The sequence below is a fragment of the Botrytis byssoidea genome (genome assembly GCF_014898295.1).
Source record: "Botrytis byssoidea strain MUCL 94 chromosome Unknown BBYS_033, whole genome shotgun sequence".
Classification (NCBI taxonomy): Eukaryota; Fungi; Ascomycota; class Leotiomycetes; order Helotiales; family Sclerotiniaceae; genus Botrytis; species Botrytis byssoidea.
Window position 1 is genome coordinate 203,400 of NW_024065874.1, and position 14,853 is coordinate 218,252.

The 14,853-nt window shown below is 41.7% G+C and overlaps 5 protein-coding genes across 5 annotated transcripts; 2 read left to right on the top strand and 3 right to left on the bottom strand.

Annotated features, from left to right (window-relative positions):
* The first annotated feature begins 83 nt into the window (after nucleotides 1-83).
* On the top strand, nucleotides 84-1,532 carry EAE97_011104 (uncharacterized protein). The gene is made up of 2 exons (XM_038881619.1): nucleotides 84-840; nucleotides 911-1,532. The coding sequence occupies exons 1-2, from the start codon at nucleotides 828-830 to the stop codon at nucleotides 1,159-1,161; spliced, it is 264 nt and encodes an 87-aa protein (XP_038727546.1). The 5' UTR covers nucleotides 84-827; the 3' UTR covers nucleotides 1,162-1,532.
* A 1,082-nt stretch (nucleotides 1,533-2,614) lies between these two features.
* On the bottom strand, nucleotides 2,615-4,349 carry EAE97_011105 (uncharacterized protein). Its single transcript, XM_038881620.1, has 3 exons — nucleotides 3,646-4,349; nucleotides 3,502-3,592; nucleotides 2,615-3,450 (listed from the first exon to the last, which is right to left on the bottom strand). The coding sequence occupies exons 1-3, from the start codon at nucleotides 4,185-4,187 to the stop codon at nucleotides 2,890-2,892; spliced, it is 1,194 nt and encodes a 397-aa protein (XP_038727547.1). The 5' UTR covers nucleotides 4,188-4,349; the 3' UTR covers nucleotides 2,615-2,889.
* A 161-nt stretch (nucleotides 4,350-4,510) lies between these two features.
* Nucleotides 4,511-7,079, bottom strand: EAE97_011106 (uncharacterized protein; the record flags this gene model as incomplete). Its single annotated transcript, XM_038881621.1, has 3 exons — nucleotides 4,511-5,016; nucleotides 5,066-6,778; nucleotides 6,828-7,079. 3 exons carry the CDS (start codon nucleotides 7,077-7,079, stop codon nucleotides 4,726-4,728), a joined length of 2,256 nt encoding a protein of 751 aa, XP_038727548.1. The 3' UTR covers nucleotides 4,511-4,725.
* A 344-nt stretch (nucleotides 7,080-7,423) lies between these two features.
* On the top strand, nucleotides 7,424-9,044 carry EAE97_011107 (uncharacterized protein; the record flags this gene model as incomplete). The annotated part of the gene is made up of 7 exons (XM_038881622.1): nucleotides 7,424-7,871; nucleotides 7,919-7,985; nucleotides 8,042-8,150; nucleotides 8,207-8,293; nucleotides 8,345-8,425; nucleotides 8,474-8,545; nucleotides 8,601-9,044. The coding sequence occupies 7 exons, from the start codon at nucleotides 7,424-7,426 to the stop codon at nucleotides 9,042-9,044; spliced, it is 1,308 nt and encodes a 435-aa protein (XP_038727549.1).
* A 2,083-nt stretch (nucleotides 9,045-11,127) lies between these two features.
* On the bottom strand, nucleotides 11,128-12,198 carry EAE97_011108 (uncharacterized protein; the record flags this gene model as incomplete). The annotated part of the gene is made up of 3 exons (XM_038881623.1): nucleotides 11,128-11,516; nucleotides 11,761-11,891; nucleotides 11,940-12,198. The coding sequence occupies 3 exons, from the start codon at nucleotides 12,196-12,198 to the stop codon at nucleotides 11,310-11,312; spliced, it is 597 nt and encodes a 198-aa protein (XP_038727550.1). The 3' UTR covers nucleotides 11,128-11,309.
* Nucleotides 12,199-14,853: the final 2,655 nt, after the last annotated feature.

Below are 14,853 nucleotides of genomic sequence, written 5' to 3' on the forward strand. Positions count from 1 at the left end.
AGCTTTATTGTATATGCGACCTTGTTCATTTTCAAATTTCCTTCATTGGGTTGGTTGAGACACTACTATGTTGCTTTCCAAAACCCTGCATATGCTTTCCCGACAGTCTTGCGTGCCATCCAATCTCCCACTTTTTTATTCCTCTTCTTTGCTTGCAATGAGCAATGGTATAGCACATCGATACATTGTTCTCCTTTCTTTTTGCACCATCACTTCATCATGACATGTTCAGATGCGCAACATAGCGGAATTCCCAGCTCGACCCAGAATTCAGTGAAGCGTCAAGCAGCACCACATATTACCGTTCCTAATTAGTCTTGGCTTTTGGCCCCCGTAAGATGTCATCATGTATCTCGCCTACGACTTACATCCATGATATATTTCCGAGCCTGCCAGATTTAGCAGTCGCTAAAATGGAAGCAGAGAAAGTTTCTGAAATTAGAAATCACCCGAATGCTGTGCAGCGATGCTAATCTGCGTTCCGGCTTCGCTTCGATCACCTGAATGCTGTAGCGGCTGTGCGTACATACCCTGCGTATGCACGGTGTTGTCACGACTTTGAGTAGGGCAAGGCTTTGATTGTTGGACGAAAATCTGCTAGAAGACGATGGGAGAGGTGGGGAGTTTATAGTCGGTAAGGGAATTAGAAATTGGTGTTTAAGACTGAGGTCTACTGGTAGGGGAATCTGGAAATGCAATCAGAGAGTGAGAAGATATTTTGAAAAGACACCATCGCCGAAGAAGAAAATAGAAGAAGTGAAGAGCAAGTTCTAGAACGTTGAATTATCTTAACAGTAAACACCACACGTCTTTTTACCAGAGAGAGGATGGGAGTCAACAGTATGTAAGAGATTCTCACTTCCCTATCTTCTCTTCGCTGATATGAACATAACTAACTGTAAAACTACAGACAAAAGAAGTTACGAATACAACTTCAAAATTCCGAACCGCGAACTTCCTCGTTTCATACCGGCGATCAAGCTCAAATTTGTCGAGAGCGAGATTGATTTCGATCCTGCGCAGTCGGTGTTTGATATAGAGATTGAGGAAGACTCGGAGGCGTATATGTTAGTAGGAATTTGTGAGGATATGAATATGACGGAAGTGGAAGAGATAGAAAAGAGAAAGGGGACTGGGGAGGGTAGTAAGGTGTGTGCTTGATGTTATTCTACTAGTGGGCTTGAGGATGGAGCTTATGAGATACTAGGTTCAGGATGTGGATGTGAAGGAGATGAGGAAAGAGATGGAGGGACTGCAGGGGGTGAAGGATCAAGGTATATGCATGTCACAATTTGTATGAATGATAAGAGGACTGAGTAGATCATAGAGAACAAAGAGTCGGATGCTCGTAAAGAGCAGGAAGGGAAGCATGACAGGAGAAGAAATTGATTTTTTCTATATATATATACAGATATGGGCGTTGGTATGGCGTATGAACTTGTGAGTGTAGTACATCTATCATGCAGTTTTGTTCAGTTCCCACAATCAATGTGCTAGTTTCATTGAGGCTTTCGTGGGTCTATACTATATGCTTCATCCATCTCCCTTTTACGTGCTGTCAAATTGCATGTGCAGGAATCTATATCCTTTTGGTGTACCGGCATGGACAAGAGTCAGATATAAAGATACATAGAATGGTAAGTAAGAGTGGACTGTGGGCATCAAATTCTCCAGCTTCGAATCATATATTAGCTGTGGTGCACATCCATGTTGAAAGCTCTCCATTGATGTTACATTGAATCCAATTTACATGGAAAGGATTTGGAACAACTGCGATACTTGATATTAAACTGGGTGTTCGGCTTGTGTGCAAGGTATATCAAGCTCCAAATAGATAGACGAAAGTTGTTTCATGGGATCTATCTAGAACATACCGGAAGTATAGGTCGAAGTCTAGTCTATGAGCTTCTAACTAAGTCTGCACAATCTCTTGATCGTTCTTGTCATTTTCACAATTTACTTCTAGTCAATTACTTGCCTTAACTAGCTAGCTAGGATCTTCAGTTAGTCTTCATGTAGAGTTAGTGAACCAAGCATTTCAAGCATTTCAAGACCTATCAGTCTGATCTGTCATTAGATCTTCATGCTCCTTATGACCAGATATTATTTAGAAAATGTTGAACTCGCATTAGTGCACTTAAGCACTCTCAATTTGAATCTCCATTTCACCTATCAAACAGATAGATCCCATGCGAATTGTCCTCTTGTATTATGGTAAATCCAGTTTCTCGTCCGCAATGAATAAAATCTACTTACCACGGCATATGCACCACCCAGAAAACACAAATGTCCACATCTCTTACTCTCCCTTCTTCCCCCTTCTCCCCAGTCCCAAGGTAATCTGTAACTCATAACCCATAATCCATACTCTAGAATCCCAAGTCACAGTACCTAAGTATCCAAAACCCCCCATTTATATATCTTGTCCTTCTCAGATACATGGCTTATTGTTCCAAAATACGATGGAATAAGTATAATAGTATCGTATAGTCGAGCATCTTGCTCTTTCGCAAGATCTCGAGACTCTTTTGTGTCATGATTTGAACGGGTGAAGTCATGATGATTATTGTTTCAGTATAAGCAAAGAAGTTCTCCCACATGTCGGATGTAGATAATAGTGTACGATGATATCTCTTCAATGAATTAAAAAATAAGTATTACTGATCAATTCTACGCTATTTGTGAGAACATTTCGATTTTAGAATATTATGAAACATTTAAAGGGCCTAAAGGATTAATAAGGTAGTCACTTCTCTCATTCATGAGAACCAAAACGCCAGCCGTGCGATATCAAGACACCCACTCCCAAACTCCCCAGGATGATATAATGCTCCAACAACTTTTCCTTCCATACTTTTGCACACTATCATAGTCCTCCATTTTCCCCATCTACCACTTCTTGGCCTCAACGCCTTCCGGAGGTTGAGTCTTGACCGGAGCTTTCTTAACATCCGACCAATTTGTACTCAAAGCAGTGCCATTACTTTCTTGGAAACTCTTCATCATAGCTCTCTTAGTATCTGGATCTGCATCTTTATAAAGTTTCTTGAAGAAAGAATCCATAGGATCACCGCCTTCTCCATCACTATCTCCGCCTGCATCCTTTTCTCCTGCTTTCTTTTCAGATTTGAGAGCAGATGAGGCGAGGGCATCCCAATCCTTTGGACCATTGCGAGAGGAGGTTGGGTAAGAGGGGGCCTTCTCGGCGGAGGAATTTAAGACTGCAGCGGGGATTTCGGGCTTCTTTTCCTCAGTGGATGTGCTAATGATGGGCTCGGTTCCTTCTAATTTAGACCACTTAAGTCCTTGCTTGATCTTGTATAATTCGATTTCGATTTTAAAGGGAGTAATATTGAACTTGCTCTGCGAGGGATCAATTTGAGCGAAAAGTGGCGAGGCAGTGAAATCGTATGTGTTGCCAGTTTGTCCGATTGGGAATGAAACTTCAACCTTTGACGTGTTAGTTTCTGTAAACCTAGGAGCTCGAAGATAATCTCATACCTGTCCTTCTTCGATATTAATTTGTGCAGTATCTTTCGCGACACCCTTAGCATAAATAGTGATTGTAACTTTCGAGTTGGATTGAATCCATCTACAGAATCTGTTAGCTCTTGGTTTTACAAAGTCGAAAGTAGGTATCCTTACTCTTGTCTAATATTCTCCTTTGCAGTTACTGCAGGGGCGGTGGCTGGAGCTCTTGAAGAACCCTCTACACCTTTGCCCTTGGAATCTTTTAACGACGAATTGACAGCAACCTCCTTGTCAGGAACTTCCTTCACAGTACGCTTATTACATTCCGCTTCCTTACCACCCGCATTTTCGTAATCTATCTTGACCTTAGCCTGCCACATAGTCAGAGCCTTTTCTTTTGGGTTTTTCTGCATGCACCAAGCCAAGCATAATCTTGCATCTCCATATCTGCCAAGACCATGAAGAGCGACTGCGCGACGAAATTGAGCGGTACCGATGAGTTCGCGACGAGAACGAGCGATAGCTGCATGGACGGCGGCATCAGCATCTGCGAGTGATGCTTCGTAATTCTTAGCACGTTGGTTGGCTATGGATCTGGATATGAGGTAGTTTGGAGATGTAGGACTTTCGGCGAGGGCTTTGGTCAAGTATTCGATGGCCGCGGGGTAATCTTTCCTGTCGATGGCCGCAGCGCCGAGAGCTGCTTGAGTTGACATGATGTATTTGTATACTTGGTGATACTTGAGTTTATGAGTTTGTTTGTTGTGAAGTTATTGAGTTTAGATGTTCGAAAATGATGAGAAACCCTTTGGAGAAGAAACGAGGGAGATCAATACATTTATAGATTTGTTCTGTTGGTAATTGAACTGGAAAGTTCGATGGTTCAATCTTCAGCCTCGTCGGTATCCTGTAGTACGGCGCCATGTGGAGCATAAGCCACTCAACTGGACCAATTGAAAAATGGTAAATATTCACATTGGCGGGGTATGATTTAGTACAGAAGCGAGAGAAGCTACCTACGTAGTAGATCGAAGCTTGGTCGTCTAGCGTTATTATCAAATTTGACTGGTTTCTATTCACCAATCGTAGATCATATGACTTTTCTCAGGCAATTTGACTATATGAGAGTGTTCACTAGAAAATTTATTACCTAGTAAAGTATAGATATAAGTATTATTACATTAAGCTAGTAGGCATTACATAGTCATTACGCCACTCCAAAACCTGAATTAGATAGTCTCCCCCCTCGTGTCATCACAAAAGTTCAACATCTCCATATTTCTTGGCGAATAATCCCAGTGCCTTCATTGGAAAGATGAACTTGTAATTAGGATACGAGATCATACAACTCTTGTTGAATACACCCTCAATGGCCTCTTGCAGCCATTCTCCATTGGCTTGTTGCCGGCTCATGATAAGCTTCAATCCCCTTTCGATTGGTGCACGATCTGGGTAGTTGGCCTCAATCAAAGCAATACATGCCCAAGCTGTTTGTACAACTTGAGAACCAGATGGATGCTCAATATATTCTGCTTGTTCACAGGACTAAAAAAATGTTAGAATCGTTTGTAATCATAAGTGAGAGGTTGCATACCTTATAGCTTTCAGACCATCCACCATCACTTCTTTGCTTGGAAATGAAAAAGTCGCATCCTTTTCTGACATGCTCACTATTCTCGTAGGTTTCCCCAATACTTGCAAGACTTTCCAGAGCAAACATTCCAGCATACGTGAAACAAATACCCCAGCTACCATACCAGCTACCATTGGCATATTGGGCTCTTCGGATATATTCAATAGCTCTACCCTTAAAAGCTTTGATTTCGGATGCACGATAATCCGGATAGTATTTTGAAAACAACGATAATGCTGTGACTACAGCGGTTGTGCACTCAGGGTAATCGTATTCGATCATGATTCTACCAAATACCTCGGCTGCATTCAACATCTCTAAAGCTTCTGAACCTCGAGTTGGCTCATAGGATGCGCAGCCACCAGATTTGTTCTGGTATGTTAGAATAGTATCAATGGCATCAAAAATTCGTTGGTCCTCCAGCAAAGTTGGATAGCCAGGCGTTCGTTGTAGAATCAAGACGGCTTTCAAAGCTTCGGAAATACAGTCACTGACGGCATATCCTTGATCTTTATTACTGAAGGCCCAGGCTCCTTTTCGTTGTTGACGATAGCATATATCTTGATCGTCGACATTCTCTCTAATTTGTTGATCCTCAAGAAACTCGAGTGCCTTAGTCAACATGGGTCTCCATCTTGGATCTTCAGCCAAACCAGCATCCATCACGGCTTGAATCAAAAATGCCGTATCCCAGCATTGTACTCCATTCGTTCCATTCATCAACATACCTTCATCCTTGACCCACATGAAGTCAGCCATTCGTTCGCGATGTCGTTGTACGGAGTACGCATTAGGTCCCTCTTGAACATAGCACGCAAGAAAGTTCATAGTTGCATTGACAGGTCCGAGATTGGAAAAATCGGTGTTCTTATCTTCCATTTGAACTAGTTTGAATACCCAATCTTCGGCTTGCTTGGCCAATGCATCAGTCCGGAGATATGGATTGTAGATATTAACGAGAAACCAATTTGCTGTGTTTAGGAGCCATGATTTTGGATGATAATTGTCTCCCGGATGAATGCTGTTTCGGTGTTCTGCCCAATTGATAGCTGTGTATGGTTCTACGAAAAGCTCCTGTCGTAGTTGCGCAACAATGGGTGTCGTTTTATATGCGAATTTCTTCGACCAGATAAATGACATAGGAGCATAAACTTGGCGCATGTGAATCCACCATCTCCAAGGATGGAAAGGTACCCAGTCAGGTAACAACCAAAACTCTGGCGGTACGGGGTTGACTATATCCCATTGACATACACCGAGTACGCTCAGCCAGAATTTTGCCCAATGCGGTCCATTCTTAGCGCCACCAAGCTTGTGTAATGTTCCTCTCGCCTTGACCATTCGTTCGTCCTCTTCACTGACTCCGACCAAACGGAGAGTAGTATAGTTCATGGCAGTCCCAAAAACGCTACTCTCTCCCTCAATGTGTAATCCCCATCCTCCGTCATCTGGATGTGCTCGTGCAAATAGATAGTTTTTAATTTCTGTCGCAATATGATCCGGAATTGGAGTTTCGGTGACGGTCCAAGTGATGACCAGACCGGGTAGCAGGAACATTGGACCACCGTACTCACATGCCCAATTGCCAGGGGGAAGCTGAAGTTTTTCGAAGAATTCGAGACAATTGTTAACGGAATCAAGAGGACTATGAGCTTTCGGAAGATCTGGTAGACCCTGTCAATATTGTTAGCAATGATATTATAGCAAAGCTCAATTTTCATACTGTTGGCAATCCTAAGAAATACTTGTCTGCAGTTGTTTGAGGCCATTCCGCGGCATCTTCATCGTTTTCAAGGTAATGCCATGTTTGCCTACCTCTCTCGTCGAGTAAACGCCATCGAGAGTAATCTGTACGTTCCTGTATTTTTGGCCGTTTCGTAGTCTGCGTAGTGTTCGAGGAATCAAATGATCTTTTTTCACCCGTCTTTACTTTGCTCTCGGCGTCACCCATAGGATTGAGCTTCGTTCTCGCCATATTAATCAAGATTAAATTTGAATAATATGATGCAATTGTCAAAACATAAATTGTGTCCGAGTAATTCTAATAAAGTTACAAGCTTTGGTGGACCCCTAGATATTTCAGGGGCCGTTAAGGCGGTCAAGAATGGCAGCTGGAGGTCACCCTACTTTAGCGTATTCCACATTTTCTCGTCTCCCGTCTTCCCCGCGGATCTTCAAATGTTCCAATTTTAGACATCAGACGTCAAACATTCAAACATTCGAACATTTGGAAAATTATGTGAAAGTCTTCTCCAAACACCAACATTCGATAAGGATTCACTTCTAGCTGATAAATGCCGAACCAAATTAAAGAATGCTATGGACTTTGATCTTTTACAGAATATTCTGAAGGATACGCCGTCTTCATCATTTCAATTGCTACATGATTTACCTTCCAAAAAACTAATCAGTGAAAAGGCTTCTACAGATCACAGTAATGAACAAGAGTCCGCGCCATCTCAACACGGAAAGCAGAATAACGATATCAATCCGTTGACAACACCATTATCAACGCCTGAGAGGGTTGAAGATCTGAATCCAAGGAACACTTCTACGCTATCTTACCAAACAGGATCTGCCATATGCAAAATCGAAGAAATTTGCGAGGCCATGACTGATTGTATGATCGGACGAAGGAAACAATTTTCTATCCATTTGAAATCTCGAAGTCTGGGCACAAAGAATGTAACTCCAGGGAGTAAAGAAGTTTTTGGATCAAGGGTTGTGCAGTTTCCCAGTTCCTCGCCTCGAGAGGCGTGGAAATTTGGTAGATCTGATGTCTTTGTTTAACAGCCCTTACTAATGTCAATATAGTCGCGTTGCTACGGATTCTGGAACTTTCTCATGAGGCGCTTGTTACTGGAAATATCATCAGCAAGAGGTATACTACCATCACTTGGCACTGATATCCGTTTCAGACTGACAATGCATCATTAGGGACATGTATTATCGAGACCCGGAGCTCTTTACGAAACAAGCAATTGTCGATCGCTTCGTAGATGACATCGCGTGTACTCTTGGATTGAAGCGCGACGCCCTGAATGTGGTCAGTGAACTCCTCTCCGAGACAGCGTCAATTATTGGCTGACTGGCATTTCGCAGATGGCTGCTGCCAAAGGATTAGTTATAGGCTGGTTTACTTTGAAGAGAACGAATCAGTCCATAATGGATTATTCATCAGCAGCAGAAGTTTGCGCCTAAGCACTCTCTTTGTGTCATGCCTTCCCACTAATCTTGTAGTTACAACTAGTACCATGGGTAAAAGAAATAGAAGAGATGGACCTTTCGCAGGTCAAATGGATACTGGTAATTGAGAAAGAGGTTGGGTACACTTTAACGCGACCTTGCAATATCACTGACTGCAGATAGGCGACGTTTCGCACACTGGCGGAAAAACGATATTGGGAATTTTCGAATGCGGGGAGAGGGATATTACTTACAGTATGTATTTCGGAGGACTTCTTCTGTAGTATTTAACAGGATCTAATCATATTAGGCAAAAGGTTATCCTGATATACACAGTCGACAGTTTCTCTACTATTTAGCGAAGCATTATCCAATAATACCGATATATGCTTTGGTGGACTTTGATCCTGACGGTATAGGTATCATGTCCACATACAAACATGGCTCAGTCGCACTCGCACATGAAAACGGAAATCTATCAATCCCCTCTATGCGTTGGCTAGGAGTCAAAAGTAAGGACATGATGCAAGGAGGAAAAGAGAACGAGGGATTACTAAAATTGTCGAAACGCGACAGACGACTCGCAGTGAAGATGCTGCAAAGAGATGTCTGTCAATGGGGTGGAGATGAATACGAATGGAGGAAAGAGATTCAAGTCATGTTGATGCTGAATAAGAAGGCGGAAATCCAGATTATTGGAAACGGCAACGCGTTAGAGAATTGGCTGAATGAAAGTCTGGAAATTGAAAAATAGACTGAAAGTATCAAAAGAAACAAATGTTAAATGGATCAACAAATTATAAAACAATGGAAAGGTAAAATTTTTGGTGAGATCGCGAACAATTTGCAAAATACACAAAATGATAAAACGTCAAAGTTTTCCTTTCTACCTCGCACAAACTCATCACTTATTAAAACTGGGCAGTTCAAAAACCAATTATCGATGGCACAAAAAGTCAAAAAGATAATTAAATCGACCACGCGCTATATTTCTCTACTCCACGTGAGCTGTGGTTTACCACACGATTCTTGACGGTCACCTGGCCAGGGCTCCAGATCAAGGTACAACAGGGACGGGGACTTGCCAACACGGCTATACAGCCGGTTTTGTGTGTTGACGAGAAAGGTGATGTGGTTCGGGTATTTGTGTGGAGGGAAGCTTTGGCGTGGTGAGATTTTATGCCGTAGGTTGGGGAACGGGTGGGCGGCAATCATGGGATGAGATTAGATGAGCTTGTTCTGGGGTGTACCTGGAGTGGAGACTGATGATACGTATGTTGAAACGGTATGATGCTTGATATTTCTGCTGCTCTGTATGTTTCTGTTTGGAGATTCAGCTGTGTTTGCTAGATGCAGCGGTTTCCGCGCTTGAGTTTGTAACATATGCTGCTTGTGAGTGCCAGCGGGATGGGGTGGTGTTCAGGTGACAATTGAGAAACATGTTCATAAGATAGGTATTGCAATCAGCTACTCATCTCAGTCTTCTATTTTCCTAGTGGAAAATAGCAACACCTATGGTATGACTTCTGGTATCGTGTATTTTGGGGTTGTTAAAAAATCACTCTCTCATATGTTTAACGCTCAGCTCTGAAGTTACTTGTTTGTTTGTGTAGCTTTTTGTGACTTTCTTTTTTCTTTCAATGCTTTTATTCTAGGATTCTTTGACTAGAATGACTTAAGAAAGGCCTTCCTGCCGATATTTTTGCTAATTTTGATAAATCTACGGCTATCCATTCTATTGTCGTCTAATCTATGTTTGGGCATATATAATTTTGAGCTATAAGCCACGTGAAGGAAGCAAAATTTATTATTTTGGAATCAGATAAAGCTAGAACATCAGGAGCATGACGCATGCTCAAGTTAGGAGGATTTCTTCACATGGGCATGAAGAAAGAAAACTGCCTAGCCATGTTTCTAGAGGGACCAAGCCGATCTTCTTCCAGCACTTAATATTTTACTTGCCATTTTACTCACAATGATTCATCATGTTTCCCCATGTCACTGTACTGTTTTCTTATCCTGCAGCATGATTCATTGGGGTACAAAGTGTTATACTGTTGTTTCCCCTCAACTCGAGCCCTTGGGAATGTCGACAACTTATGGGGTATTTCCAGATCTGACCTTGTGATGCCTCAATACCCATGTTGGACTGATTATATAATCCTGCAAACCGTTTACCTGTTTGTTAATATTTTATTCCCTCAAAGTTATCAATCTAATGATTGTTTGCTTATCAGTTACTTAAGACGAACAAGATATTCACTCTTTAAACTGGAACTCAAGACTACTCACTTTGAGCCTGTAAATTGCATGTATATACATGGTACTTAGTCAGTATTCTTATCAGACGATAGAGAAGTGATACATTCTTGACGATCATATATGAATTACAATAATAGGTAATGTAGCGTATATATTGATAAGACCTTTTTATCCAGTCAGTTGAATGAGACGCAGGGAATCGCTGAAATTCACACAATATATGCACAGTTGTTTTAATGTGATCTCCATCTGTGAATGAATACACTAATTTTCGAAGTGATAATTACAAAACATTCTCCTTTTTGCATTATCTTAAGTTTTTTACTGGACTAAAATGAGTCAACAACTAATTTCTCGGGTAACCCTGGAATCATCAAATCTGTATCTCGAAATTCAACAGCAATTTTATGGTTACAAGTTATGTAATCTCCGACAATTGAATACTACAGCAACTACAAAGCCTTCATTGATCTCTGGACCTCCAATCAACTTATCCGATTGCAAGAACAGCCACTTATAACGATTTCAAAAATGCATCTTAGCCACATTGCAATAATAACCTCGGGGTTTAAATTAGTTCGTCTTTGTCAGGATATGAAGCTAGCTGTAAAAAAGATACCCATATCGATATCTATCATCTATCGTCTATCCATCTCCCCATGCAATCATCAATCATCAATAATTTTCCACAAACGAAAATTCTTTTTCGTGACCCCGTTCACACTCTCATTGCCCCTCTCTACACAGCATCCTAAGCTTAAAAAGGAGAATAAGTATAAACATTTCCCAAAGTGCTCAAACTTCCATCTGCATTGCATAAGGAACCTTGCGGTTCGAGGTTGTAGTCCGAAGTGCACATGAACCAGGAATAGCGGGAGATCCAGGAGAGGTTGTCCATCCAGGGCATTACTTGGCTGATGAAATTTTCTTGCTGGGCTTCTGTGGCTGGGTTCAAGAGGGTGAACTGTAAGGGCGAAGGTTAGCAGATGGTCGGTTGGAGGGATGGTTTGGGATTGCGGATTTAGAGTTGTAATTTGAGCAGGGGGATTGCGAAGCGGAAAATTTATGTATGAATGAATGATAATGAAGTGATCCATAGAATGATGGAGATGATTTGTTATGAAGGTTTTCTTATAATGGCAGGGAATGATCGATTGGAGGAGCTGTGAGAAAGGAAAGAAGGGGATGAAAAGGAAAGAATGTCATACCTCAGTAACCCAAATTGGACGATTTCCACCAGCGGCATAAGCAGCAACAACATAATTATAAAAGTCTGCTAAGTAGTTTTGACCACCAACACCCTCATACCAATGAATTGGTACAAAGTCAATCTGGCAGCCTGTGCATAAGCTCAAGAAAGATTGCAATCAAGGCAATCCGCTAGGACCATTTGTAACTTGTGGAGCACCTAATGCAGCACGTCCTGCAAAAGGTTGAATGTAGGTCTTCCAGGCATTGACGGCTTGTTGAGGACTCATGCATGATTGGCCTCCTCCACATGCATCGGGTTCATTGAACGCCATAATGTGACCGGTACCACGAGTAATGGCGGTGTTGTCGTTGGCGGCCCAATTGGAGGTGTGATCGGAGGAGTCGGACCAGAGACAAGGGATGAATTCCATGGAGGTAGGGAAGGAAGTTGGCATGTAGGAGTCCCAGTTCCAAGCCCAGTTGACTTGGGAACCGCCGCCGTTGAAGTGTTAGATGAGGGAGACGTCGTTGAAGGGGACACCTCGCTTAGGCCAAGTGGCGAGTGTAGTTTGGGCGAGGAAGGCCAGGAGGAGAACGGAGAGTTGCATGATGGTATTCATGATGTATATACTGGGACATATTAGCTTGCGCCAGGGGCTGGGTACAAGGGGGATTGGCAGGGGAAAGCTGGAACTTACGTTTAGAAGTCAAGAAGATGTCAGAACTCAATCGCTAATATCTTTGTGAAACAGAAGGCTTCTACGATAAATTAGAGCCAGGAACAAAGGTTTTGAATAGAGTAGATTGTTGTTCCATGACAGAAGAATCTGAAGGATGCAGGCAAAATCTGGATTTCAACTTACCTGATTGTGTACGAAAAGAGTGCAAATGGATTGTGAGGAAGAAAAAGTGTAGGGCAGAAGTGCTGTTGGAACTGTAACGGAAGGAGAGATCAAGGGAAGGAGGGAGGAAGGGAACTCTTTTGTCTCCCTTCATAACTACGGGTTGATCGGGAATCTGGAGCTAAAAAACTGTTGAACTAGTGTGGACAAGAGTAGAAAGGGATATTCCGATATTAGAAGAGCTGTTGAAGCTGTTGAAGATGTTAATGGGGCCGACAAGGTGTTGGTGTTGATATTGAATACGCGCTAGTAAAGAGTGCACATAGATAACTTGCTCAATTGATACTGTTGAAGGACCCACAAGCTTCAAGCTTACGTCAAGTTTAGGTGAATAGTCAATTTGAGGGTTGGTGCGAATTTGACTAGTTCCTACAATTAGACGTTGACTACTAGGTTGGTAGTACTCAAATCTATAAAGCTATTTCTGGATACAAGAGGTATTCAGATCAATTTATCTTGAGGGCAGTTTACAGGATCAGACGAAGTTCAACAGCTATGTGATTGGATGAGTAGATAAAATGAGGACTAGTTGGGTCTTCTTGAGGCTTTAAGGCGGCATTCGAACGAAATCTCTGCTAACCTTGAGCAAGTTTTATAAATTAGGATTTTTAAAAACAATTCAAAATAACTCCTAAAATATCCAGATACACAATGAAGCTTTCTGAAGATAATAAAACTTCGATCCCTAGCAACTGCTTCGATCTCTAGTAGTAGTTCTTGCAATATTTGTGCATCGAGAAATTCTTATATCATTCACTTAAAAATCCACCCAGGTTCGGTATATATAAATATTTAGACGAGGCTTTTTTTGGATGAGACAAGTTTGCGGGGGAGAGGTCTTGATGAACACTGGCTAGTAGTGTTCCGAAGAATTGCAATGAATGGATCATGATTATGATATGCACAAAGAAAGCAAAGAGATTGTTCTTATGAGATATGAAGGTAGTGAAGCAAGAACCATGGAAAACACACAGTCCACCATCAACAAAACATTATATCGATAATAGTTGTAGGTCGCATATAGAGCTCAGTTAAATGCCACTATGAAAACATGAACTGAAGAACAAAGTCAAGGAAGAATTTGTTTTACCAAGCAGACTTGAAAGCAATGAAGAGTTTAGATTTCAGCCAACAGGTGATAGACATGCAATAATAAGTGTTGCTGATAAAGATACAGATTATCAACAAGGCTCACAACAGGAAGGCTAGTATTTTGAACACTGTTCATTCAATGTTAACCTCACAAACAAGTGATGTTTCCCATAATAGTCATGTGATAAGTATCACGTGTCGAGAAACATTGGCTCCAGGACTTCTGGGTATGTTTCAGCCTTGACATATCAGCCATGTTCTACTCCTAGCAACACCTCCTTCATGATGCAGAATCCTTCGAGCACTCTGCATCGGATCTATATCGAGGAAACCCATGTATTCAAATGATGATTAAGTGGCTGAAGTAGCCCTACCCCAGATTTTCAATCCCTTGATCAGATTAGTCAAAAGGTTAAAACAACGACTTTGCTAAAACTGTTGATCTCAGGGTATTTCTAACCGATTGCAGAAGTTCAACGTGTCGATGCTCAAACATATGGCATTTGAAGATAATCTTCTATGTTCTCGTAAAACATTATCATTGATAAGAAATAATCAGTAAAGGGATACTACCGCCCAACTTAGAAGCAAACCCTCGAATCAGGCTTGACCGCCACACCGCTTAACCTATAAATGGTACAAATAATGATGTTCTGAGTCAATAAGGGGGAGCTGACCAGGGGTCAAGAAGCAGGGACAGAGACATGTGTAAAGTCCAAGCCATGAGTTGCGCTTTCATGAATGATAACAATAAAATTGTTAATTAAATGCTAATTGGCAGAGTGCTGGAACATTCAAGTCACCACAAGCTGTGAAGGAGTAAATATGGTGACGGAGTAGCATTGGAGTGGTGTCAATACATGATATCATGGATTACATAATATAAGCAGAAATCGAAAGTGGCTAAAAGTGGCTAAAAGTGGCTAAAGGTCCCAGGGCAGGTCCATGGGGTGGACTTCAGTGGCCACAAGTGGCTAAAAGTGGCTTGTTCCACTCCATACAGAATGATTTCCCAACGTCACCCAATCAAAATTAAGATAAACAAAATCATTCTCCACTTCCCTGATAAGAACATCCAAATCTAGAATTGATGAATTTATTTCTTGGGTTATACCA

Excerpts from the sequence above, each read along its gene's own strand:
- EAE97_011105 (XM_038881620.1), bottom strand. The coding sequence starts at position 4,187 with ATGTCAACTCAAGCAGCTCTCGGCGCTGCGGCCATCGACAGGAAAGAT. Across the intron at positions 3,593-3,645 it reads AAGGAGAATATTAGACAAGA|ATGGATTCAATCCAACTCGA; the intron begins GTAAGGATACCT and ends CAGATTCTGTAG. Across the intron at positions 3,451-3,501 it reads TTAATATCGAAGAAGGACAG|GTTGAAGTTTCATTCCCAAT; the intron begins GTATGAGATTAT and ends AACACGTCAAAG.